The sequence below is a fragment of the Asterias rubens genome, chromosome 16 (assembly GCF_902459465.1).
Source record: "Asterias rubens chromosome 16, eAstRub1.3, whole genome shotgun sequence".
Taxonomy (NCBI): domain Eukaryota; kingdom Metazoa; phylum Echinodermata; class Asteroidea; order Forcipulatida; family Asteriidae; genus Asterias; species Asterias rubens.
In genome coordinates, this window is record NC_047077.1 from 14,070,729 (window position 1) to 14,098,312 (window position 27,584).

General features: G+C 38.4%; 1 protein-coding gene across 1 annotated transcript; it reads right to left on the reverse strand.

The window, feature by feature from the left end:
- Positions 1-615: 615 nt before the first annotated feature.
- Positions 616-26,192, reverse strand: LOC117301174. Its single transcript, XM_033785075.1, has 13 exons — positions 26,076-26,192; positions 23,451-23,741; positions 21,045-21,095; positions 14,092-14,305; positions 10,885-11,195; positions 9,597-9,766; positions 8,017-8,197; positions 6,939-7,037; positions 5,649-5,759; positions 4,451-4,546; positions 3,552-3,662; positions 2,471-2,578; positions 616-1,961 (listed from the first exon to the last, which is right to left on the reverse strand). The coding sequence occupies exons 2-13, from the start codon at positions 23,692-23,694 to the stop codon at positions 1,813-1,815; spliced, it is 1,845 nt and encodes a 614-aa protein (XP_033640966.1). The 5' UTR covers positions 23,695-23,741; positions 26,076-26,192; the 3' UTR covers positions 616-1,812.
- Between the last annotated feature and the right edge of the window lie 1,392 nt (positions 26,193-27,584).

Below are 27,584 nucleotides of genomic sequence, written 5' to 3' on the forward strand. Positions count from 1 at the left end.
GTTGACAAGAAATGATCAAAATTTTGCAAAATAAGAACTAGCTCCATGTACAAGTACATGTAGGCTTGGCAAAATTGACTGGAAAACTTGTAACGCGACCGACCGTAATGCGACTGACCATGGTTTTTGCAGTGTATACCTTAAATTTCAAGCTGCTGACCATTTATAAGTATCCTGTCAGAGAATGTATAAGAGATGTGCGTTACATGTAGTAAAACTTTCGCAAGAATTTTAGTTAGAGGAAACTTAGAATTGAGTATTGTGTATTTTTTACCATGCGACTGACCGCTTTTTACAATGTACAATGATATAACATCCAGAGCACTAAGCCCACAACATTTATATAAAATACAAGTTAATTTACATTCGTTATATACATCATTCCCAATTGAAATGAACACAATACTTACAGTGCACAAAACTCAACCATTCTCAGGGACGGACACACCTATACATGGGCTGGTTATGGGTGCGTTCTTTTAGCTTCCCTGTGTCAACCCCCTGGTGCTACTTCGGGTGAGCCCCTGACAAGAGCTAATCGAACGATCACTCACCCTCTCGTGGTGAAATCATGCACCTGGGGCCAGCCCCAAGTGACCCGTTCCACAAGCAGGGCACTTGGGGCTGACCCGGGTAATGCATCAAATCTATTAGAACGTACCGGGGGCAGACTGGGGTCGACCCATCATACAATATAAGTACAATATTGGATGCTTACGAGCAGTGTTGTAACTAGACCAACTCTAGTGGTGGGCTCTTAATCCAACTCAGTGCACCAAGGGGAGCAGTTCAACAAAATTATCTGTGTTTAGATATGAGGCCATCTTTGCTGAAGTGCCATCTGGGAGAAATCTGTGCTGGGTAGCACAGTGTATTTTGCTCAGAGTGCTGGGTGAGATTTTGTTAGTTCTGGGCTGGGTGAGATTTTGTTAGTTCTGGGCAGGCTCGCCTGGCCCCACCCACTGTGCTGCTACAACAGTGCTTACGAGTATAGCAGGATATAATCGTAAGCCTTGTGAAAGGGAACAGTCCAGATTTCCAGGAGTGATTATATTCTGCTATTATGTATGAGTGAAGTGCATCCTATAATACTTATTTTGTTTTATACCTCACAAATAGGTCCTTATTGTCATTTGTTATTTTAAAATAAAGTATGACAAGGATATGTAAGTGCGGTTATAAAACAATTTATATACATTTTGAGTTAGTCTCCAAGTATTAGTGCAATATACTTAGCCTTGTGCCTGCTTTAATGTACCCTTGTTTATAAAGTTAGTCACACAGAGAAAAACATCTTCATGGCTACAGTTTGTTGGGCCATTTCATTGTTGTTATAAAGTACACTATTCTGTACGGAGCAACTTGTAATCTTCATAGGTTGGGGGGTGGGTGGGGTGCCAAGCAGGACTGTCATCATTGTTCTCTGGTGGCACATTTAATAAAGTGCAAAATATGTTTAAATTTGGGCGAGCAAAATAAAAAAATTGGTCTACACAGATTGATAGAGACCCACTAGAGCCCAGGAAACATATTCAGTAAAAAAAAAAAGTGGACATAGAATGTGCCACTTATTTGTGTATTTGTATTCTTATTTGGTGGGAAGAGAAGAGGGGGTAGGGTTGGGGAGCAACGGTTAGAGGTCCCTGTTCATCTGGGACCAAAACATTGCCTATGCAAAAAGGGCACTTAAAAAACAAACAAACAAAAACAGACCTCCCCACGAAACCAAGCAACAATCTGTTTATGCTTTCAAAGTGCAGTGATAAGATCAACAACTTATCTCTCTGTTTGTCTGCTACTGGAAAGTTGAGCTCAAGGTGTCTTGGATAGCCAGGTTGACGAATTCAATGAAATCGTGTCGTCGTCGTCAAATGAGCCAAAATCTGCACTACACAATCCTGCCATCCTGGTGGGGAGACACAGTCCCAATGATCCACATGGGATATGATCTGGAACACAGGCTATAGGGGGAAATTATATAGAAATAGTTCATGACTTTCAAAACTCATGGATTAGGGAATTGGTCACAAGTACAGAAACACCTCCAGATAAGATGGCAACATGCCCGCGGTGACATCCTAAATCAAGTGGACGTAGCTCTCACCTTGAAGTGGCCTGGTGAGTGTCCAGCCTTGTGAGCTGGGCAATGGGGAACTTTTGGGACGGTTGGTGGCAGCAGACTTACCAGGTAAATTCCATTGTTCTTGGTAATCTGCGCATGCTCAGAACTACGTAAACAATGACAATTTACCTGGCAAGTCTGCTACCACCTAGCGTTCCAAAGTCTCCCATACCACATAACAAAACAAACAAACTAAAACAACAACAACCATTACTCAAAAATGTTGGCCCGATACACAAGGAAAAATCCAACCTTCCCAAGTCCTCCTAATATAGCTGATCAAAGAGTTGGTTTCACAGTCAAATTCATTAACATATATTTGATATCAAAACATCAAGCAGAACTTACTGCAGTTTGCCTCATCTTTGAAGTTTCCACAGTCATCCATAGTATCACATAAGAGATTTTTAGGAACGCAGCGTGAGTTTCCACAATCGATCTGATCAGTTGTACACGCTAAAATTAAAAAACAGGAAATGTTCCTTCAAAATAAAAACACCAGAAAATTCTCTCATTATACTCTCACAGTTAAGACTGGAGTCCTGTGACTCCTGGCGGGTATACTTTGGTCAAGTTCGCCCAAGAGTGTTAGCATAAAAACTTACTTGGTAACAAGTGATGGAGAGCTGTTGATAGTATAAAAAAAGTAAAAAAAAGTTGTGAGAAACGGCTCCCTCTGAAGTATACGTACAATATAGTTTTCAAGAAAGAATTAATTTTCCACAAAATTTGATTTTGAGACCAAGCATCCGAAATCAAGCATCTAAAAGCACACAACTTTGTGTGACACAGTGTGTTTTTTCTTTCATTTTTATTTGCAACTTCGACAACCAAGTTTAAATTTTCCCAGGTTTGTTATTTTGTGAACATATTGAGATACAGGTTGTGGTTTCCCTCCTCTGATTTCTTCCCATTGTTGTTGTTTTTTAAATGGTGTTATTATTATTGTTTGTTTAGCATTCACTGGATATGTACTTGTATTGTTGTGTTTACATTGTCTCTGCTTGCGCCTTGAACATCTGTAAAGATTGGTTTGGCGCATTAAAAATACCTACTATTATTTATTGTTTTTATACACCAAGTGAGAAGACTGGTGTATCCAGTGTCTTTAACTAGTAGTTGTTCAGTGTCGTACATAGGGAATGCATACAGATATTGAAGTGCAAACATAAAAATTATTTTCTCTTTTCAAATTACAGAAGTACAACAAAAATCGAAAGAGCTGAGCATCTTGAAAAGGGGGTCTTCCTAAATTTGATGAAATTTTAAAACAATTTAGGGTTGAATAAAAAAATACAAAGAAAAATTATCAGGTGGGATAGCTGATGACTTCCCCAAACAAAGTTGTTTCATACCTGTAGTATGCCACAAAATTTGTTTATGATTACTAAAAAAATATTGGTCTTAGAAAAGAGATTTTGTTACATACGAGTGCAGTTGATTTCATCACTAGCGTCTAAGCAATCGTCTATTCCATTACATCTCCAGAAACCCGGCATACAGAGAGAGTTTGCACAATGGAACTGTGTTGAGCTGCAATCTGCAAATAAAACAAAAAATAGCATTCAACAATAGCAAGTTTCATCAACTAAGAAATAAAAGTGTTAGAGTTCAGTTTGTTATTCGGGATGATCCACCAGTTACCATGGTTACACAATGCCCAAATATTGTTTTTCATCTCATTTCATTTATTAATTTTACAAGTAAAGACGCAAGTGCATACAATAAGAACGGAAAATAAAACAAATATATGTACATACAATTAGGAGACAGAACAAAAAAAGAAGAAAACAAAAAACTAGAACCCCTGTTGGATTTTAAAAAAAAGTAAACTAAATTACTATCGAGTTAATCTCCTCATGCAACAATTAAAGAAAAGACAATATAAAAGGACGTTAGATGGACATTACTAAAACATGGCTTACAGTATAAAAATAAAGAACTATACAAGCAATTAAAACTATAGAAGCACAAAGTAGCAATTTTGTAAACGAGAGATTCAGATAAAACAAATATCAGGTCCTCGAAGCTCGAACATCTTGATAAACTTATAGGGGGTTCGTTAGACCAGACATTTCTCCAAATATAGCTGCTATAATTAATATTTGGGATGACCCAGTTACACTTGCACCCAAATATCTTAAACTTCAAACCTCGAACATCTTGAAAGGAGTTTGTAAGACCAAAGTGAATGTTGGCTGTATAAATTGAAAATGACCTGTTCAGTAGAAAACTGTGGTGGTGTACTTTATTGTGGTATTCTTACATTAAAGTCAAAATATGAAAATACACTTCTTAGATATTAAGAGATTAGAGTTTGCTGTTTACCACATCCGAGTTCATCCCTCATGTCTAAACAGTCAATCTCTCGGTCACACACCATCTGAAGGGAGATTTTGTTGCCATCACCGCAATCAAAATAACCTAGAGTAGGCAAGAAAACGGTTTGATAAACTCATAAAGCATAATTATAACTATATACCTCATCATTACAGAATCCTCTAAACTGATTGGTTAAAAACGGAGTCATGGAAATACCTATGGTTTTGACATCACCTTGGGCCTACAATTTTAACTGTGCCTACAATTTTAACTGTGCCCCGCATAGCAGTCAATATTTCCATGCTGTACATTTGTTTTGTGTTCGCTTGGTTACTTTTCCATGATTCATCTTTTTACTGTAGTCTGCTTTTGTATTTCCATTTCTTTTTGCTGTTTTTTTCTGAAAGGACTCCAACGAAAATAAGTCTAAGTTATTGGCTTTTTGGGGGCCTACCTTATGAATATTTTGTACAGCTTTTCTTTCTTGTGTTCTACTTTGGTTTACTTTACTTCAATGTTTTTTTTAAATATTTCTTTTTACTTCACACCAATTTACATCCAATCAGGAGGACAACACAGAATTGTTTAGTGTGTTGCTCATGGAAACAAGTACGTGTGAATCCATTGTAAAATGCGAATACAAGTTTTGTTTCACTGAGACAAAAACTATTTATGTGACATCGCTTTACTCATTTATCAAAAACTACAGCACCTCAGCAAATTATATTTAAAGGGGTACTTTCTACCATCATTATCTTCAAACCGTGCAAGTTTTTGTTTTGTGTCAGACAAAAAGTAACGAAACCCTTTAACTGATCGCTGACCAGTTTTTTCACTGGCTGTATCTGAACATATGCATAAAATAACAAACCTGTGAAAATTTGAGCTCAATCGGTCGTCGAAGTTGTGAGATAATAATGAAAGAAAAACACCCTCATCACACAAAGTTACTTCTTTCTCAAAAACTACTGCACTTCAGGGGGAGCCGTTTCTCACAATGTTTTATACTATCAACCTCTCCCCATTACTCGTTACCAAGTAAGGTTTTGTGCTAATAATTATTTGAAGTAATTACCAGTGTCCACTGCCTTTAAGGTTATTTTTGCTTTGCTCCATAGTAGCTAGGCCTACATGTAGTTGTCAGTTTTTTTTTGTGGAAGTATTGAAACAAAAGTGTATTTGAATTGAAAAGTTGAAAACTTACTGCAGTTTCTTTCATCGCTCCCGTCCCCACAATCATCATTGCCATCACATCGATAGTAAAAGTCCATCTTACAAAGTCCATTGTCACATCGAAACTGCCTCTCGGAACATTCTGTAACCAATCAAAATCATTGCGTGTCTTACAATAATAAACGGTTGTATGGCTTCTGACTGGCACCCCGAACAAAGATATTGACAAAATAGGGACACCGCCAACATAGGGCTAGATAGCTCAGTTGGTAGAGCGCCGGCACGTTAATCCGGAGGTCGTTGGTTCGAATCCCACTCCAGTCAATTCTTTGTTCAACCCCAAAAATCATGTCAAACTTTACCCAGTCAGTTTCCATTGTGGTTTATATTGATTACAATAATAAAAACAGACATAATCATTTGATACCATTCACTGGTGTTCAAGAAACATGAACATTTCCATTTTGATCATTGTACATTTAAAAGTTAATATTTGGTATTGGTAAAAAACAAATAACAGGATTTTCACTTGGTGAATCCCAATATATGCATGAAATAAAAAAACCTGTAAAGACATGGGCTCAATGGGAGACTTTCTGGGACGATAGAGGGCAGCAGACTTACCGGGTAAATCCATTGTTCTCAGAATTATGCGCATGTTCAGAACTACGTAAACAATGGAAATTTACCCGGTATGTCTGCTGCCACCTAGCGTTGGAAAGTCTCCTATTGGTCGTTGAAGTTGCTAGAAATAATGAAAGAAAAAACACTCTTGTTGCACAACTAATTTGCTTGTTTTCAGATGCCTGAGAAAGACTTCAGGCCTGAAGTCTTTCTCAGATTCAAATATTTTAGTGAGAAGTTACCTCTTTCTCAAAAACTGTATTACTTCTGAAGGAGCCGTTTGTCAGAATCGCGCTGCGTTTATTTATTTTTTGACTGTTCTTTAACCACCCCTGGAACACATTGGTTCAGCCTTCTCGCATGATGTATAGCCTTGAGCCAATTGCAATGCTTTATACTACATGTACCAACAGCTCTCAATTGCTCTTTACTAAGTAAGTTTTTAAGGATAAAAACTATTTTAAGTAAATACTAATATTGTCCAGTGCTTTTGAGAGAGCACAACTATCAACTCATTTTGTAAAGATACGATTCTTATTTTACTTATAAATAAGTAAATAGATGGCAGCATTGGTAAAATACAGATTCAGTCTGATTAATTAAATGAAATGCAGCATTTGGTGACACAATACCCCCTTTAAAGCCTAAATTAAAATATGATTGATATAAATGAAAGTTGAAGTCAATTATAGCTTACCACAATTGTGTTCATCGCTGAGATCAAAACAGTCAAACAGTCCGTCACAAACCTGGTTGGACCAAATTGTTGTCATCCCACCATCGCAGTCAAAATGTTCTGCGATCGAAAATGAGAAGAGAAATGTTCAATGTGTACGGTAAATTTATAGAGGTCAATTGTAAACTCAATAGTGCAATCATTTATTCTAATGTATTTTCTATGCTTACTAGTATTGCTTGATAAAATTTTTAAAAAATAATTCATCATTAAAAACTTTTACTCTCCGTGCATGAGATGCAATTCTTATTTCACAGAACTCGGGATAGTGCAGAGTATATGTAGTGCTTGATGTCAGGATAGAACCAAAACTAATATCTTTTTCCCGATCTAAATTTCCATCTATTAATTCTTATTTGATAAGTAAATTTGCCACTTAAAGGGAAGGTACACGTTTGGCAATTACTCAAAACAAATATTAACTTACAAACGTGTTTGGTAACAAGCATTGAAGAGCTGTTGATAGTATAAGACATTGTGGGAAATGACTCCCTCTGAAGTAACGTAGTTTTTGAGAAAGAGGTAATTTCTCACTAGAATTAGAAGTCTTTTATTATCTGTAAAGCACACAAATTCGTCCAACAAGGGTGTTTTTTCTTTCATCATTTTCTTGCAACTTCGATGACCGATTGAGCCCAAATTTTTACAGGCTTGTTATTTTATGCTTATGATGCGATACACCAAGTGGTCTTTGATAATTACCAAACGTGTACAGTGCCTTTAAATCTGACTCACTACTGGAAAAATTACTTGCTTAGCTACAAGTGACTGCTTAAGTTTAAATTATTCAGACTAGAGAAAGTTGCTATGTCGAATGTTTTGGAGTAAACACCCAATTGAACTGAATTGGACAAAGATGAAGGGCCATAACATCACCAACAACTCTTTTCAGAGCTAAAACTCTTCCTTGAAAAAGTTTTAAAATGGTTCTGACTGAGCAACAATGGAAGAAAATTGAAGACAATGAAGACAGTTTCAGTTTTAGATTGACCATTTATAATAACTGTTACATAAAAGCAGATTGAGCATGGTATCTTACGTGGTGGTAGCTGACCCTTGAGTAGTGGTGTGATAAACTTCATCATGGTGGTCACATTGGTGTAGTAGTTTACTTCTCCGCAGTTCTTGCCTCCGCTGACCAACCCTACAGCAAACCATCTCCCCTGGGTGCCACCGGTAGCATCATTGCTCTGGCAAACTAGTCCACTTCCACTGTCACCCTGTAATCAAATGTACGATATGGATTCAAATAAACTAGCTATTTACTGATCCTTTTTATTTGAAACTTTTTGAATTGGGTGCCGTTTCTCAAAGTGTTCTAATACTATCACCAGCTCCCCATTGCTCAGTTTTGATGCTACAATTATTTTGAGTAATTACCAATAGTGTCCAGTGCCTTTAAGGAAATCAAAGCCATGAGAACATTTTTCTGAGTTCTGTGAAAAAAAAATCACAGGCATATTATTCGGGCATGTCGGGTGGGATTCAAACCCACGACCCTTGCAATTCTAGAGCAGTGTCTTACCAACTAGACCACCGAGATTGCCCGGTAGCTAGAGGCAGTTCGAATCCTATGTTTTAATACACCAATGACATACATGTATGATTCAAACTGCCTGTAGCTACCGGCTAATCTCGGTGGTCTAGTTGGTATGACACTGCTCTAGAATTGCAAAGGTCGTGGGTTCGAATCCTATCAGAGTAGAGTAATATGCCTGTGATTTTGTTCCCAGAACTCGGGAAAGTACGGAGTATACAGTGCACACATCGATGTACACTATGGGTAAAAACAAAATTAATATAACCCGATACAAATTTAAAGGAACACGTTGCCTTGGATCGGACGAGTTGGTCTATTAAAAGCGTTTGAAACCGTTTGTTATGAAATGCATATGGTTAGAAAAGATGTTTTAAAAGTAGAATATAATGATCCACACAAGTATCACTCGAAACTGCACGGTTTTCCTTTTACGTCACGAACTATCACGGTCGGCCATTTATGGGAGTCAACATTTTGACTCCCATAAATGGCCGACCGTGTTAGTCGACAGGGTAAAAAGAAAACCACGCAATTTCGAGGCATATTTGTGTAGATCATTGTATTCTACTTTTACAATATCTTTCTAACCATATACATTTTACATCATACGGTTACAGAACGATTTTCAAAGACCAACTCGACCGATCCAAGGCAACGTGTTCCTTTAACATCTACTAAGTTTTAATGCTAACATTTTTTTGGCAGCAATTACCAACAGTGTTCGGTGCCTTTAAGCACAAAATTAGCCACCTAACACAAAAACACTATGCTTACCAGATAAAGGTTACCAGCCAAAATACCAAGTCACCTTTTTATTGGTATCATGCCTAGTTCTGCTAAGCAGAACCTTCTTAAGCAAAATCTTCAGCTATAAAGCACCTCTGTTGATTTTACAAAGAGTCCAGACTAGTCTAATCTCGAGCTTAGACGTGTTACTCGTCCTATAACTTAGGACTAGCCTGAAGTTATTAATATCTCCTAGGACTACTCCCACCTACGTTTGTAAGTTAGGGCTAGTCATAACTTTTTGTGAAATCGACCCCTGGACTTGACAAAGATTCAAGGTATAATAAACCTACTGTACACGCTCCTTCCCGGCGTCCGCTGACTGTAGGCACTATACCAGCGCAGAACTTCTGCTCATTGACCTGTAGGATGTGTCTTGGGGAAATAGTAGAAGCAAACTCATAACAAGTGTCTTGGGAGAGTAGAGGCATGGCGATGTACATCTGCTCTTTCTGGAGGGAAACTGAACAAAGAGGAAAAGATTGTAACAATAAGTTTTTAAGAATTTGTCAATAATAATAATAAGAACTTTCGATTTATATAGCGCCTAATAACTAACACTTAATTCTCTAAGCGCTTTACATTAGTGCCCTGGTCATTGGGCCAATAACATCCCTTTTTAAAGTTTCTCAGCTCCCTTGGGAGTATACAACCTGGGCAACAGTTTATATCGCTCCAAAGGCTTTTTCATTCACAATATCAACCTCTACCCTCGCAGGTACCCATTTATTCCCCTGGGTGAAGAGAAGCAATTATAGTAAAGTATCTTGCTCAAGGACACAAGTGTCACGACCGGGATTCTAACCCACACTCCGGTGAAAACGCCCCAGAACTTGAATTCGATGCTCTTAACCACTCGGCCATGACACTCTACAAATCGTATTGTAGTTTTTAAATTTTTTAAATTTAAAACTTAAAAGTTGTGTAGCAATTTAGCCCATGGGCTCTATCACAAGTACATCATTTCGGTAAAGAAATTTGTCAAGCATTTTTTGTCTGCTTAAAGGCACTGGACACGTTTGGTAACTGTCAACGACCAGTATTGTCACTTTGGTGTATCCCAACATTATGCGTCTGTGAATTCTTTTTACTCTATTAGTCATCGAATTTGCAAGAGAAATGAATAAAAAGCACCCTTGTTGCATTACTTTGTGTGCTTTCAGATGCCTATCAAAAGGCTTCAGCTCTTTTATTGATTGGGTGAGAAATTACCTCCTTGTCAAAAACTATGTTACTTTAGAGGGAGTCGTTTCTCACAATGTTTTATACTAGAAATACCTCTCCATTGCTCATTGCCAAAAAAGGTTTTGGGGCTTTGGCTAACACTTATTTTGAGTAATTACCAAAATTTTACCAAAAATACTATCAACAGCTCTCCATTGCTCGTTACCAAAAAGGTTTTTTGGCTAACAATTATTTTGAGTAATGACCAAAATTTGTTATACTATCAACAGCTCTCCATCGCTTGTTACCAAGTAAGTTTTTATGCTAACAATTATTTTGAGTACAGACCAATAGCGTCCAGTGCCTTTATCAGCTTCATAAAATTGTGCCTATATAGATGAATTCATCTAAACTCACATCTTGGTTTGACGCTTCCCCAGCTCGCCAAGAAGCAATTATCTCCCGGTCCAAACACCATTCCTTCTTCTGGCAGACAAGCCGGCATGACAAACCCATTCCACTCCAACGGCTGGGACAATCTCAACAGAGCAATGTCAAAGTTGTAGATCCGTCTCTCGGACAGGTATTTTGGGTGGACGTAGGATGTCTCGACTTGTATGAGCTGTACGTTGCTGTTGTCCGCTGTGGTGTGGTTTCTATCGGTGCTCCCTGCCCGGATTGTGTAATGGCTGATGTTGCGCCTTTTCCATTGCAGTTGCCTGCTGTACCTGCTCTCACAAGAGAAAGAAAACCCCTCAATTTAAAGACGATTTCACAAAGAGTTTACTTGTCTCATCTCAAGTTAGGATCAGCCTTAACTTTTTAATATCTACAAGGACTAGTCCAAAGTTCTTTGGAAGTCCTTGACACCTTTGGTAATCGTCAAAGACCAGTATTTTAAACTCGGTGTATCCAAACATTATGTATAAAATAACATGTCTGTGATAATTTTGACACAATTGGTCATCGAAGTTGCGAGAAAACAAAGAAAGAAAAGCCTATAATGCACAAATTTGTGTGCTTTCAGATGCCTGATGAGAAAGGCTTTAGACCTTAAGTCTTTGTCAGATTCAAAGTTTAAACATTTTAGTGAGAAATTACCCCTTTCTCAAGAACTGCGTTACTTCAGTGGAAGTCGTTTCTCAATGTTTTGTACTATAGCTCTCCGTTGCTCGTTACCAAGTTTTTATGCTAATATATATTTTGATTAATTACCTAACTCATATTGCAAACAATAGTTAATGACCTGACATTTTGCCCAAGAGTCTTTCATGAAGGCTGAGACTCTAAAACAAAAGGTTGTTTGAAAACAACCTTTTGAATATATAGTAGAATATGTGTCCCCCTCCCCTACCTTAAAACAAGAAAGAGCAGCGTATAGCTATAATATTGTCACTATGCTGTCAAAATCAAGTAAGGCGCCTTGTCAAAACGTCCTGGGCGTTCCTCCGCTGACAGTCTGCGGACTGGACAGCAAATACCGCCGTTGCTAAGGACCTCGGACAGTCCGCGGAAGAACGGCCATGTGCGTTGAAGCGCGGCGAAGTTAATGAGCTATCCATGCCGGGCGCTATTGTTGGTATAACAATAAGTCTCATGAATAAACAAGTTGTATTTTCAGGTCATGAATATCAGCGGCTTGGACGCGGACCGGCCGTGCTCTCCCAGAATGGTACATTTTCAACTAGTGAGTACCATCGTCCTGGAAGCGGACAGGCTGCACCGACAAGATCATTGCACCACGCACGTTGGTAGTGCCAGCCGACCATCCTGCTCACGTGATAATCGCCAGCTACATGTTTAGACATTATAGTCAACCAAATCAGCGACTTTGAACCTCAACATTCCAGAGGCATTCAACAGGCATCAAACATGCATTCACGAGGCTTGTATTTTTGAAAAGGCACAATATGTTGAGTCCCGGCTAAACAACTCAAAATGTTAATCACTTTATGAGTACGTCATCACCAAATAAATTCCTTACTATAAAAAAAACAAGTTTGATTCGATGTAAAATATTTACCACCCTAGTTAATAAAAGTTTAATTTTGTATAAACAAGTTTGCACTGGCTGCCAATTCCGATCATTTTAATGGTTTATTCACAATAAAAGGTTTTCGCGGCCAGAGGCCGAATTAAAACATTTGTGCATTACACACGTTGGACCATCATGTAATATTGTTTGGAGTTTAAATTTTATTTAGGATGAACTGCAGTTTAGCGGTAGTTTTGCATAATACGTTGTGGATGGGTCATTGATACAGTGATCGATACATGGGTATGGGGGAGGCTACGATGCATTGTTTGGGAAGTCAGGTTTTCTATTATAGCGAAACACTATGAAACGGCGTGGTAGTCACAGAGAAAGGATGTTTTGACCTTGCTATAGAGCTAGCTGAACATGTAGGACCCCGGGACTGAACATAGTTACATCATATTTACAGAATAGAGTCAGATCAGCGTAAACATCCAGCTACACAGTTCCCTTTTCTTTTGCGAGTTGCACGTTTTCACCAGAACTATAGTGCCGTCTGTCCCGTCCTGTAACCATGTCCCGTAAACAAATTCCCGTCCCATTTTCCCGTACGATAACTATACATGTACATGTACATGAATTTGCTAATCATGATCGCCGCAAAAGATTATCGTAACTGTTAAATTGTCCCCCGTCACTGCTCCACTCTGACGCCCATCACTTCAGCAACTTGGTGGGACAACATCGTAATCACTAAATCATGCGAAAACTTTGGAAATAAACCGGAGCTAACAAGTAGCCTTCGATTTAATGGCTGAAAATTATGTACATGTAATCCTGTTTTGGTCACTCCTCTGTCACTGCTAATAACTCTGACGCCCGCTTTTGCAACTTAAATCACCAAAATATGGAAATTATTATTATTATTACTGTGATTATTTATTATTATTATTATTACTTATTCAGCCATTTCAACATTAGATGAAAATACAACAAATACTTCCAGATGGGCTAGGAGAAACAAAAGCAAACTAATTAATGTGGTCCATAGACCTGCCTAAACAAACCATTGCTACAATTCACATGTTTCGGTCATGTAACCAAGCCTTAAAAATCACGAGAAAATGGCTTTACACACCCTTAGTTTGCTTTTTGCCATGCAAAGGTAAAGCCATTGTTCACCACCTGGGTTCCTCCGCGGTTCCGCCGGCAGCCGGTCCGCGGAGCCGCCGTTTGATCATGCTAATTGATATTTAAATAAGCTGGGCTTCACAATAGCCGACCGGTCGCTCCGCAGAGCCGCCGGAATATTCATGTTTATTGACATGTAAATGAGCCGTCGTGGCCGTGGACCTGCCCGGTTGCTACGGGTTCTTTTGTTACAAAAATCCGCGGACTCCCGCAGAATGCACGCGGAATGGAACAGCTTGGACGTTTTGACAAGGCGCCTAAGCAACAGTTAAAGAGAACTCTTAGCTCGGTATTTATAACTGATTAGTTCTTATAATATAAAAAAACTGGAAGTGTCAATTTGTTCAAAGCTATTGGCAGCCATCTTTCAAAATGACTGTAGAGGCCATCTCATGCAGGGCAATTTTTACAAACAACTTGGAGGCAACCAAATGGTGCCTACTTGATGTTTAACTTACATACAATGTGCAGCCGTCATGACCCACTCTGAATCCACCACCAATCCTCCGCAAATGTAGTGACCCTTGAACTCAATAGCGACTTGCCACGGCCACTGCCCATCCGTGGAGACCTTCCCGTTGACTATCCGCCGTCTCCGCGTTGGGAATACCGGTCTAGTGCCGCACGTTGCAAGAAGAGGACCATTCTCAAAGGTGAGTGGGGTTCGTTGATCTGAGCAAAGAAAAAGAGTACATCCTAACTTGTTTTTTTTTTTGTAGGGGCCTATTTCAAAAAATAGTTAATGGCTTGACCATTCGACCCTAGCAAAGTATTTCTTGATGCTATGCCTAATAAAATAAATATTATTTTTCTAATTTATTTATAGTAATAGCAGCACATTTATCATGACATTTTGATCCTTGAAAAAAATTAGGAATATTTTATCGAGTACAGGGGCTGACCTTTTGTACACAATGTGACGCCTTTAATGACCTTTTCAGCCTATTTAATCAAAACGGTGTCTGATTTTGTTCCCAAGGACAAAACAAATTGGAAATCTGACTGAAAAAGGAACTTGACATGCATTTTGGTAATTGTCAACGACCAGTATTCTCATTTGGTGTGTCCCAACAATACATGCATTATATAACAAATCTGTGGAGATTTTGACTCAATTGGTTATCTAACTTGCAAGAGAATTTAAAAGAAAGACAAAAACACCCTTGTTGCACCATGGTGTGCTTTCAGATGCCCAATACAAGGCTTCAGGCCAGAAGTATTTTCATATCTTGACTGGGAAATTACCTCTTTCTCATGCATTATGTTACCTCAGAGGCCTATGTTTTATAGGCCTACTAAAGTACTATCATTAGCAACATTTAATTTGAAAAAATCCAAAAGATTTGTAAGAATTTTTATTGTAGGCCCCTACCCGTAATTTTTTGAGCAGAGGGACGGCTCTTAGGATCACCATATAATGTACCGAAATTTCACGAGCTTAGCTGTATCTTTGACTTTCGTAAATAAAAGCACTGCTGCACTTTGGTAATTGTCAAAGACAAGTCTTCCCACTTGGTGTATCTCAACAATGCATCTATACTATATAGGCTAAAACAACAAATCTGTGAAAATATTCCAAAATTTTGACTCGAATTAGTTAAAAAACTTGCGAGCGAATAAATAAGGAAACAACCATTGTTGCTAACCCAATTACTGGAGCGCTGTATGTACTCCTTTCTCAAAATGTTTTCATTAGACATAATGGTCGTGGCCGATAATGACAAAAATTTGGAAAAAAAAGAGTTCAGCACCCCAGTTACTGGTTGTTGCAAAAATTTGTGTGCTTCCTATACTAAAAAGGCGTTGGCAGGCCCGAGGTCTTTTAATTGAGTGAACAAACCTGTTTCTCAAAAACTACATTACCTCAGAGGGAGCCGTTTTTCCCTCACATTGCTCGTTACAAAGTAAGTCTTTATGTTAACAATTAATTTGAGTAATTTTACCAATAACGTCCAGTGCTTTTCCATAGGAAACGGTGCTCCTGATACCTCTGCAGTAAATATCTACGGAGAGAGCGCCCTCTTGTTTGAGATGGAAATGCATGTTCTACTTCTAGACAACTTTTCATGTGCAAACAAATAAATTGGGAATTAATTAGAAGGTGCATGGTCGCTTTAGATTGAACCACAACGCATCCAGATCAGGGAAGGTATGGACCCTTCCAAGCCTCTTATTATCAAATAAATGTATGTTTTAATAAAATTAGAAACCGAATTAAGATAAACTTAAAATACTTCATAATAACTTTTACAGTGCTCTTTCCGTATTAAATGGTGTAATTAAAAGAAAGGTCTTTGAGAATTTCAAAACATTGCCACCATTAATGTCCAGTTATACAAAACACAGACAGGGCCCAGTTTCGTAGAGCTGCGCCTGCAACCAGAAAAACGTGCTTAACAAATTCCTGCTCAGCAGAAATAAGCAGGATACAAATAATTTGTGTTGACATGTGACCCTGTATTTTGGTAAGCATGTTGCTGATGGGTTAAACTTTTGTTTGCGTTCACTATGAATTTGGGCCGCTGTGTTGTTTCAATTTAGATTCTTTAAAATCTTGCTCCATGGCTATTCTAACCCAAAATGATGTACAAAACTACACTTGAGTTTGAGTTATCCGTGTTTGTATTATACTTCGCAGTGTAAAATATACCTGGGCCGTTTCTCAGGGTCCAATTCCATGGTTGATGCTTAAAGGCAATGGACACTATTGGTAATTGTCAGAGACTAGCCTTCACAGTTGGTGTATCTCAACATATGCATAAAATAACAAACCTGTGATTTGAGCTCAATCGGTCATCGAAGTTGCGAGTTAATAAGGAAAGAAAAAACACCCTTGTCACACGAAGTTGTGTGCGTTTAGATGGTTGATTTCGAGACCTCAAGTTCAAAATTTGAGGTCTCAAAATCAAATTCGTTGCAAATTACTTCTTTCTCGAAAACTATGGCACTTCAGAGGGAGCCGTTTCTCACAATGTCTTATACCATCAACCTCTCCCCATTACTCGTCACCAAGAAAGGTTTTATGCTACCAATTATTTTTTTTAGTAATTACCAATAATGTCCACTGCCTTTAAAAACCTTAGCAAAAACAAGCAGGACAAGTAAAATATGCAATACATGCGACATGTTTTTTTGGCTGTTGACCCGTTATTCCCATAAATTTTTTTGTATGCATAGCTACTCTTTTTCTGTTTAAAGGCAAGGACATTATTGGTAATTAGTCAAAATAATTGTTAGCATACTCGTTAACGAGTAATGGAGAGCTATTATTAGTAAAAAACATTGTGAGAAACGGCTCCCTCTGAAGTGACGTAGTTTTCGAGAAAGAAGTAATCTTTCACGAATTTGATTTCGAGACCTCAAATTTAGAATTTTGAGGTCTTGAAATCAAGCATCTGAAAGCACACAACTTAGTGTGACAAGGGTGTTTTTTCTTTCATATTTATCTCGCAACTCCGACGACCAATCGAGCTCAAATTTTCACAGGTTTGTTATTTTATGCATATATATGTTGAGATAAACCAAGTGAGAAGACTGGTCAGAAACGGCTCCCTCTGAAGAAACGTAGTTTTCGAGAAAGAACTAATTTTCCACGAATTTGATTTCGTGAACTCAGAATTAGATTTTGGTGTCTCAAAATCTAAGCAGATCTATGAAATTGGACCATATCAGGTGGTATCAACCGGTTGCTATAGAAACAAAAACTTGCTAGTCAATATAGGCCGAAAATACTCAAAAATAATATTGTATCATCCAGTCAATGAAGCTCAATTGCATAATCTAAATATCTCCTAAAACACCGTACTCTATTTTAGCCTAGCATGCTCTTCGAAAATCTTATATACTTATTATGTATATCAGTATTGCGTAAACATTTATTTTATAAACATTTATTTTATAAACATTTATTATATAAATATGTTAACAAAACAAAACAGCTATGCACTGCGACCCAGTGGTGTTTTGCAAGGCCAGTGCACGTTGTAAAATAACAATACATCTCATACACTACAAATAATACACATCACAAATTGATTTTGCACTCGCAGCAACCCTGTTGTCATAATTATGTTTACAAAACTTTAACCGGCATCGTCTATGTACGAATACAGTCTTGAAATCAAGTCGGTAATTGTTGAGCGGTCTTATTCGCCGCCCGCCCGCCGCTCTGTGTATCGTTCCCACTGTCGTTTCAGGGACGGTACACATATCATCGATCCTAGCATGTGTTTCAGGACGGACCTTGCCCTTTTCGAATCCACGGCTTCGGCTTTGGATTCGGCTTCAGGCGAATCCACGGCTTCGGCTTTGGATTCGGCTTCAGGCCGAAAACGGTAGCTTCGGCTACAGCCACGGCGGCTAGATCAGTGCGTCTGCCATGCCAGTGTTGAAGAATTTCTGACGGCCTCCGTTCACCCGTCTGAAGTCCTGTGAGCACTAACGCAAAGCATGCGTAATTGTCAAAACAACCGCGGGACCAATCTAGCCTGGGCCGATTCTGGAGCCGGAGCCGTGTGTTCAAAACGGCCACGTGCTACCTACGACCGTTGTATGAATGTATAATCGCACTGTGACTGTTGCATGAACGGTAGGATGTCTGTTAGTAACAGGCATGAGTGCTGGCTGGTACCAGACACTTTAGACACTGACTAACGACTTGTCATCAAGTCTAGAACGAAACCCGCTCAACTCTTTCAGTCTGTTCTGATATACTCGGGTTTTTCAAGTATCATCGAGTGCCTCCGTTGACAAGGGGATGAAAAAAAAAAACTCTCTCTAGGCCTTACCATATTCTGAAATCAACTGTTAAATTAGAATGCCCAGGGTACATCTGCCCTACGGTGTGTGAATTTTATTAATGGAAGGGGGATGTCCCCCAGGAACACATCTGAGTTGAAGATTTGTGAGTTTTTGAAAAAGTATAGCTAACGGATAAAATGTAAAGGTGTTGAGTAAGTATAAAGGTACGTTGCACAGCATCGATACTGCAAAGTGAATAAAGGTATTGAGCAACGTTTCAGTCTTTGGGAAAGACTATGGCTTAGCGCTAGCGTCGAAACGTCAGGACATTAAACTTTTTTTTTGCAGTTTAATTTTTTACTCTTCTCTAATATCACTTTTATTTTAAGTTAAATTCATGCTGTTTTCTCTCGAAAGAAAAAACTACCGCAGGATAAAGGTAAAAAATCGATGCAATTAAAAAAAATATTGTTGTAACCGTCTTAATTTATACACTCTTATTTGCAAAACAATTTGCCACATTTTATAATCCAAAATATTGTTGCATCATAATAACGAGGAGAAATTACGCACACCGTTAAAAAAGACTCTGGACACTATTGGTAATTGACAAAGACCAGTCTTTTCACTTGGTGTATCTAAACATATGCATAACATAACAAACCTGTGAAAATTTGAGCCTAATTGGTCATCGAAGTTGCGAGATAATAATGAAAGAAAAACATGCTTGTCACACGAAGTTGTGTGCTTTCAGACGCTTGATTTCGATACCTCAAAATTCTAAATCTAGGTCCCGAAATCAAAATTCGTTGAAAATTACTTCCTTCTCAAAAACTACATCACTTCAGAGGGAGCTGTTTCTCACAGTGTTTTATACTATCAACCTCTCCCCATTATTCGTTACCAAGTAAGGTTTTATGCTAATAATTATTTTGAGTAATTACCAATAGAGTCCATGCAATGCATGCTTCGGATTGGGGGAAAAGCTGACAAAGAGTCTTTTTTTGAGGATGAGTGGAAATAATTTCAGAGGGAGATATATTTGTTCATCCCTTTTGCTGAAACCCAGCCGGTAAAGAGGAAGGGTTAGATTTGGATTATCCCCTGTTCTAAAATCAAGCTAAAAATAGGGACAGATTTGGTTATTTGTTGTTTCTCAAATAAATTTGTCTTCTTGCGAAATGTTGTCAATTTGTATAGCTCTTTTAACATTATTATTATTTGTAATGGTTTATTCAATCTGAAAAAAAAAAAAACCAAAGGTTGACAACATTCAAAGTTACAAAGTTATGAAAACGAATGAAAACGAATGTGTTATATAAAACTGAACAAGTAACTGGACTTCTTTCATATTTAAATGGTTGGCCTTGACAAATTAGATCGATTAAACAAATCTGGAGAATGTTTTTCACAAATTGGGGTACAAAATTGTTGATTTTAAATTCTGTTTCGGTAGCAACTTTTGGTGTGTTACGAGGTTTTCATTGCAATGAAACATTTATTTCCGCACTCACAATAAGAAAAGACAGAATCATGGACACACATTATGATAGTTACAATATATGCAAAGAGTAAACATGACCAATGATAAAGATACTGAACAAAATGTAATTAAATAAGTTGTCAGTAAGGAGGCTGTTCAAACAAGCTGACAAACCCAGGCTTTTGTGGAACATCCATACATAGACAAAACACAAATACACTAATACAAAGACAACATGACAAAACGAAAAACGGACGGGATAGAATGCAAAAAAATATGTACCAGTAAGGAGCTAATGGGAGACTTTGGAACGCTAGGTGGCAGCAGACTTACCAGGTAAATGTCCATTGTTTACGTAGTTCTGAGCGTGCGCACATGATTTAGAACAATGGATTTTACCTGGTAAGTCTGCTGCCACCAAGTGTCCTAAAAGTCTCCCATTAAACAGATAATGCCCATAAATAATGACACCATTAGGACCAGCTGGAAGCACAGCGTTGTTCTGGTCAAATAAAAAAATTAATAATACTAATAACAAACAAAAAGAGGGCTGAAGACGAGCAGTGAAGTCAGGAGAGAAAGCCATACGTTATAATGAACGAGTAACGCTCTTCCCTTTGGGGCTTTAAAATTTTAAACTGTTAATTTTTAGAAATAACAAAAAGTAAAAACAATAAGCCTTTTTGAGGTATGGCAGACGTGAAAGGGGTGTACTGTTTGGTTTGGGTGTATACACACAAATTTACATTGTGTCTGCCATACCTCAAAAGGCTCATTGCATTTAAAGGCAGTAGGACACTATTGGTAATTACTCAAAATAATTATTAGCATAAAACCTTACTTGGTACGAGGAATGGGGAGAGGTTGATGGTATAAAACGGCTCCCTACATGAAGTAGGCCTAATGTAGTTTTCGACAAAGAAGTAATTTTCCACGAATTTGATTTCGAGACCTCAAGTTTAGAATTTGATGTTTCGAAATCAAGCATATGAAAGCACACAACTTCGTGTGACAAGGGCGTTCTTTATTTCATTCTTATCTCGCAACTTCGACGACCGATTGAGCTCAAATTTTCACAGGTTGGTTATTTTATGTATGTGTTGAGATACACCAAGTGAGAAGACTGGTCTTTGACAATTACCAATCGTGTCCACTGTCTAGTAAAATTAAAGTTATGTTGTGACTTACCCTGGAACTGTCCATCTGTGTTCTGGCTTCTGTTCTGGTGCCAAAATAGGACTGGAAGAAACATGGAGGTACAAAACATTATATTTGTTAGCATAACAACTACCATGGTAACGAGCAATGGAGAGTTGATGATAGTATAAAACATTGTGAGAAACGGTTCTCTCTGAATTAACGTAGTTTTTGAGAAAAAGGTATTTCTCACTCAAGTATTAAAATACTTCAGACCTGAACCTTTTGATCGGCCATCTGAAAACACACAATTTGTTCAACAAGGAAGTTTTTTCTTTGATTTTTCTCTTGCGACTTCGATGACCTATTGAGTAAATTTTCACAGATTTTTGGGATACACCAATTGATAATACTGAACTTTGACAATAAGGTGTCCAGTGCCTTTAAGGTGAACCCGGTTCACATCCCGTTCCAGTTGGGTTTATGTCCCCTTTTGATTTCGTATAGTATTTCTTCCCACCGTGCAAATACCCCACACATCTTCTCTTCACAAACAGATATATTCATACCTATAGGTTACATCGCAAAGCATGGGGGGGGGGGGGGTAGTGGTTGTATTGTGCGCATAATTATCATAAAACAAAAGAAAAGTAATACAAAGTATTGGTGTGTTATGCGGACGATCGACTTAATAGATATTGTTAAAGTCAAACCGTTAAATAAAACCCTTCGATGGCACAGAGTAAACTGGATGAGTTATGTCAGCAAACAAACCCTAAAGCCTGACCCCATTTGCACTGAGGATCGATCTCGTTCGCTGTAGGCCTATTACTATTCTGGGGGAACTGCCAGCACGATGTCACTGTTAGATAGTTTAATTTTGCCATCAGGGAAACCTGCCCCAACCCCCGCCCGCGTCCCTGGATCTCTCTCTGAAGATGATAGATTGCTACTGGATCCTAGGCAAAAAAAATAAAAAAATAATAGTACTTGGTCGAGTAGGTTCGAGTTAAAATAATTTAGTTACATTTTTAAAAGTTCTCTTGAGAATGACACGATGACGGTGGCAATAAATACTCAAAATAGTTTTGTATATCATTAATGATTTTGACGCATCTGAGGGTTAAAGGTGTACACTTTTGGTAGTTTTCACAGAAGATTTGCATTGTTACGTCTTACATTTTAATACAGTAAAGCACCGGAAGGTTGCAGGCCTTTGCGTATAATAATACGGTTAGCAGCGCTATGAAATAGAAACTCGTACCTACAGGAAGCACACAAATCGGCCGTTAAGCAGCTCTGAGTTTGGGCCCTGGAATGCAGGTTTAGGTTTGGGTTTTGCATCCTATTCTCGACACGTGTATTTCCCCCATGACTTAGAAAGGACATAGCTGAATATGGCAAAGTTATTTGGAGTATCTTTCTTTTAAAGTGGAAGTGTCGTGGCCGAGCGGTTGAGCACCGAATTCAAACTCTGGTGTTTCTGATCAGCAGAGTGTGGGTTCCAATCCCCAGCTGTGACACTTGTGTCCTTTAAGCAAAAAACTGAACCATTGCTTCGTCTTTCGGATGGGACGTAAAGCCGTTGGTCCCATGTGTTATGTAACGCATGTAAAAGAACCCAGTGCACTTATCGACAAGAGAAGGGGTTCGCCCCGGTGTTCCTGGACGTGGCTGCTGTATGCGCCGTAGTACCTTGTAAACCCACGAGGTGTTACATAATTGGGTCTCATAATTCAAAACTTCAATAACAAATCTTCCTGTATAAATGTATTTACTTAGCGCATTGAGGACCTTAGACTTCGTTGTTTGTATTATAACGCTATACTTATACGAGAGCCTTTGGATGAGTTTGCAGGTGTGTTTTAATGGAATTGAAGCCCAAGTGTTATGTTTAACATTGGACTTTAAAGGCACTGGACACTATTGGTAATTGTGAAAGACCAGTTTTCTCACTTGGTGTATCTCAACATAATGCATAAAATAACAACTCTGTGAAAATATGGTCATCAAAGTTGCGAGAAAATAATTAAAGGAAAAAAACACCCTTATAATTGCACAGCTTTGTGTGCTTTCAAAATGTACAATAAAATGCTTCAGCTAAAGTCTTTTATTCGTGAGTGAGAAATTACCTCTTAAAAAAAATACGTTACTTCAGAGGGAGCCGTTTCTCACAATGTTTTATACTATCAACAGCTCTCCATTGCTCGTTGAAGTAAGTTTTTATACTAACAATTGTTTGAGTAATAGTTACAAAAAGTGCCCAGTGCCTTTTACAGGATAAATGTTTCTGATTTACGTCGTTTTTTGAACATGTTTCCGTATCCTAACATTTTTTTTTTCATTCGTTATGAAATAAATAGTATAAATAACAATAAAATTTACCTGAAATGAGATATTCTTTTTGGTAAAAAAAACAGTGAAAAGGTGGTGGAAAAAAAAGATTTTCTTACTTACCGTTGAACATCAAAACCAACGCGACCACAGCTAGGACAACCAGGAATCCAGCACATAATACCACGGGTTTGGTGTTACTGTGATTCCGTAAGGATACCACGAGGGTCTTATGTCCCCCTGGCAGCCAGGGCGACCCATTAGCTAACGGGCTCTGCTGTGCGTAAATCACCTCCTCCCCATCGATGCTGGGTTTAGGGGGAGGGACGGGTACGAGGTAGTTATTGTACAGCTCCGTCTGCGGCATCCTCCCAAGACTGCTCTCCCAAATAATAATCCTTGATGCAGTTCGTTCTTCAGGAAAAAGAGGAAACAATCCGAAAATCAATATGACACAGATACTCTCTCAAAACATTTCAGAAAAGTAGGTCTTGATAAATTTTCTCTGGACGGATTGAAAGTGACAGTGAGACAACATGAGTTTTTGCTTCGCACGGGTGGGCGCTCAGCGCCTTTCTCGCCACAAATGCTAATTGGGTTGTTACCCCGAATTGGTCATGCACCATATGTATATATCAAATATCACCATGGCAACTGATTCACTGAGACTAGTTTGGTGCCCAGCTTGAAGTTGTGCGCTGTCGGTGCTAATGAGTAACGGGGTGATGCTTCTTCTTGTCATGTTTGACGCGTTACTTTATTGAAAGCTGTCGTATGTAGCTGACTTAAATTTGCATAGCCTCCGGATTTTCCGCATGCCAAGTCTGTGTATTTTTGCGATTGGTAATTAAATAATCTTTGAGGCGAATCAGTCTGAAGGCCGTGTTGGACAATAGTTTTTTTTTTAAATACTCACATGGGAGCTGGGCTTTTTAATAATGTTTGCAATATTATGTCTCGAATTGTATTGAATAGTTTGGGCATAGTTTTTCATAGAGCTTCTAAGTAGCTAAGCACAACAAATTGATGCTGACCAGGTTTAGGTTACCAGCCAATTAACAATGTTTCATGTGCAATAGTAATTATGTGTGGGTTCCTGCTCATTTAAGCTAAGCAGAAAGTCAGCTCTACGACATAGGGCTCAGAACTTCATTATGAACATTAAATATTAACTAATTTTGTAACTGGCAATAAAATAAGTGTACACAGTTCCACAACAAAAATAGCCCACACTAATAAAGCATCTAACCTTTTCTATGTTTGATTGCCATATTATACAAGAAAAAAAAGAAAGAAAAAAACTTTATTTTTTAATTTTTTGCCTCATTCGGCCTGGCTCCTCTCGTTTACATGACTAACACAACGGAAGCTAGAAAAGGCACTAGTCCGAATCATAGATTCAGTATTCATCGATTAACATAGAATGCGCATGCCAATATTGGTCATTATAACATGATTCATCGCTATACTAGACTATGCCAATGTTGAACTGGTATCTTTTGCGATGAATCTGAAGGCACAGGATTTCTTATGGGGGAAGGGCACATTCATCCAAACAATCCAGTTTCTGAGAAACTTTAATCTTTAAACTGATCCGCCTGGGGCAAATTTCATAAAGCTGTCAAGAGGGAAAGGAAATGCTTAGCACAAAATTTTGCCAAGCCAAAAGCGAGCAGTGCACCAGTCGCAACAGTGTATACCTTATGGAACTTTAGCTGATAACCTGTTTCAATCTGCTAATCTTCTGTGCTTAGCGAGCTTTGTGTACTCATACAGGCTTTATGAAAGTGGGTCCTGCTGACAAGCTTGAACTGTGGGACGGCATATTGTTGAATCCCAACCTTGATCAAGTTTATATTGTGATAAATAGGAGATATCTCGTGTGTGACCCCCATACATAAAGCAAGCTTTAAGATTATAAAACCTATTCCAACCAACCACAAAGTGTAATCCTTAATCTTTGACATGCTAAGCACATCATTTAACAACCAAGGACGTGTTTCGCTTTGTTATTCTCTGTCACAATATTCGACAGTTTCGACTTTCAACCAGGAGGTTGTCTACCTGTTTCAGATGTAAATCCAACTTCAAAAAGTAGAACTTGTTACTTTTTGTTTAATTGTTTTGGGTTTTATTTTAACCCCGCACGCGCAAAGAGAGCCCCCCTGTATTTTACCTGTATACACAATACCAAGTTTGTTTCATAAAATAGGTATAGGGCCAAACTTCATAGAGCTGCTTAAGCAAAAAACAAATCTCGGCTAAGCAGAAAAGAACAGGATACCTGTCACAAATTTTCACATTGTGACTAATAGCTTGGCTGGTAAACTTATTCTGCTGAGTGTAATTTGGTTACGTTTAGCTACTTTTGTGCGTAAGCAGCTTTATGAAAATAGGGTCCTGGGGTCGATTTCACAAAGAGTAGTTAGGACTTGGGACTCGTCACATGAGATATTTAAAACTCAAGGCTAGTCCTAAGTTATGAGTAGTCCTTTAGAACTATGCCTATAGTCCTATGAGACATTACAAACTTAATACTAGTCCTAAGTTAGGATACTCGTCCTAACTCGATATAAGACCAGTCTTAACTCTTTGTGAAACCTACCCCTGGATGGTCTAAAGGCATAATTCACATAAACAAAAGAAACCCTTACCTAGCAATTAAAAACACAGTAAAAGTTGTACGTGACAGATTAGCACGCACTGAACTGTGCATAAATGAATAACACGACACTGAAGCCCCCTTACCTTGAGCCCGTAGCCTGCAATCGAAGTGAAGATTGTTCACCAAACACTTATAATCCAAACTTCAGATGATGAATTTTGCCGCTTGAAATCTACGTCCGATTGTCACATGCTATGGATTTCCCGTCCGTATCTCACCCGTGCATTACATCAAGCTTCGCCAGCGGTGCTGTGTGAAGGTGTCGTCTACGACCGGCCGTTGGTTCCAAGTGTTTTGGGCGCTAGACAACCTTGTAATTCACGCATTTAAAAAAACATACAACTTTAAAGGCACTGGACCTTATTCTTTTTAATCAAAAATAATTGTTAGCCATAAACAAACTTAATTGGTGTAATAAGCAACTGAGAGCTGTTGGTAGTATAAAACATTGTGAGAAACGACTCCCTCTGAAATAACATGAGAAAGAGGTAATTTCTCACTCAAATACAAAAATACTTCAGCTGACAGAAGTATTTTATTATGCATCTGAAGCACACAAAGTAATGCAACAAGGGTGTTCTTTCCCTCATTATTCCACTGCAACTTCGACGACCAACTGAACCCAAATTATCACAGAGTTGTTATTTTGTTAATATGTTGGGATACACCAAGTGAGAATTAATACTCAGCCCAATTTCATAGAGCTGCACTCATTGCTTAAAAATGTTCTGCTAAGCAGACATGGACAGGATACCAGTCACAAATTGTACATGTGACATGGTAGTTTAAAAGGTAACCTTATTCTGGTAAGCACAATTTTGTTGCACTTAGCTGCTTTTAGTGGTTAAGCAGCTCCATGATAGAGCTGTTCAGTACAAAAATTTGCTTAGCATGAAATATCTTCCTGCAAATAAAAACAGGATTACCGACCAAATTTTCATGTGATTTTCAGGATAAGCAAACACGCAGCTAAATACGTAAGCCTAGCGGTATGCAACAAATGGACATTTGGTTGGTAATCCTGTTTTTTCGAGGAATAAAATTCATGCGAAGCAAATTTTCGTGCTTAGCAGCTCTATGAAATTTGGCCCTGGTCTTTGACAACTACCGAACGTGCCTAGTGCCTTTAATGGCGAATCAAGTCGAACGATTATGCTTATAGAGAGTTCATTTCCCGTGGACGGAGATCGTGTATACCTCAGCAGAAGCGCTTTCCGGTACTTCCAATCATGTCCTTTACTACACAGTGATTTATCATTACCATTAAAATAATATCACAACCATTAAAATAGCCGAGTCACCAACAAAGGCTTTCTCAGTTTTGGATGCTGTTTTTTTGTTTTGTGACTTGATGGACGTGAAGTCACGCAATGCCAAATGCAAGTTTTTGACAAAATAGTCAAAAACTCCTCACAGTTAAAGGCACTGATGGACACGTTTTTGGTAATTGTCAAAGACCAGTATTCTCACTTGGTGTATGCACGAAATAACAAATCTGGTTGGTCATCGAATTTGTGAGAGAATAATGCAAGGAAAAACACCCTTGTTGCACAAATTTGTGTGACTTCAGATGCCTAAAAATGCTTCAGGCC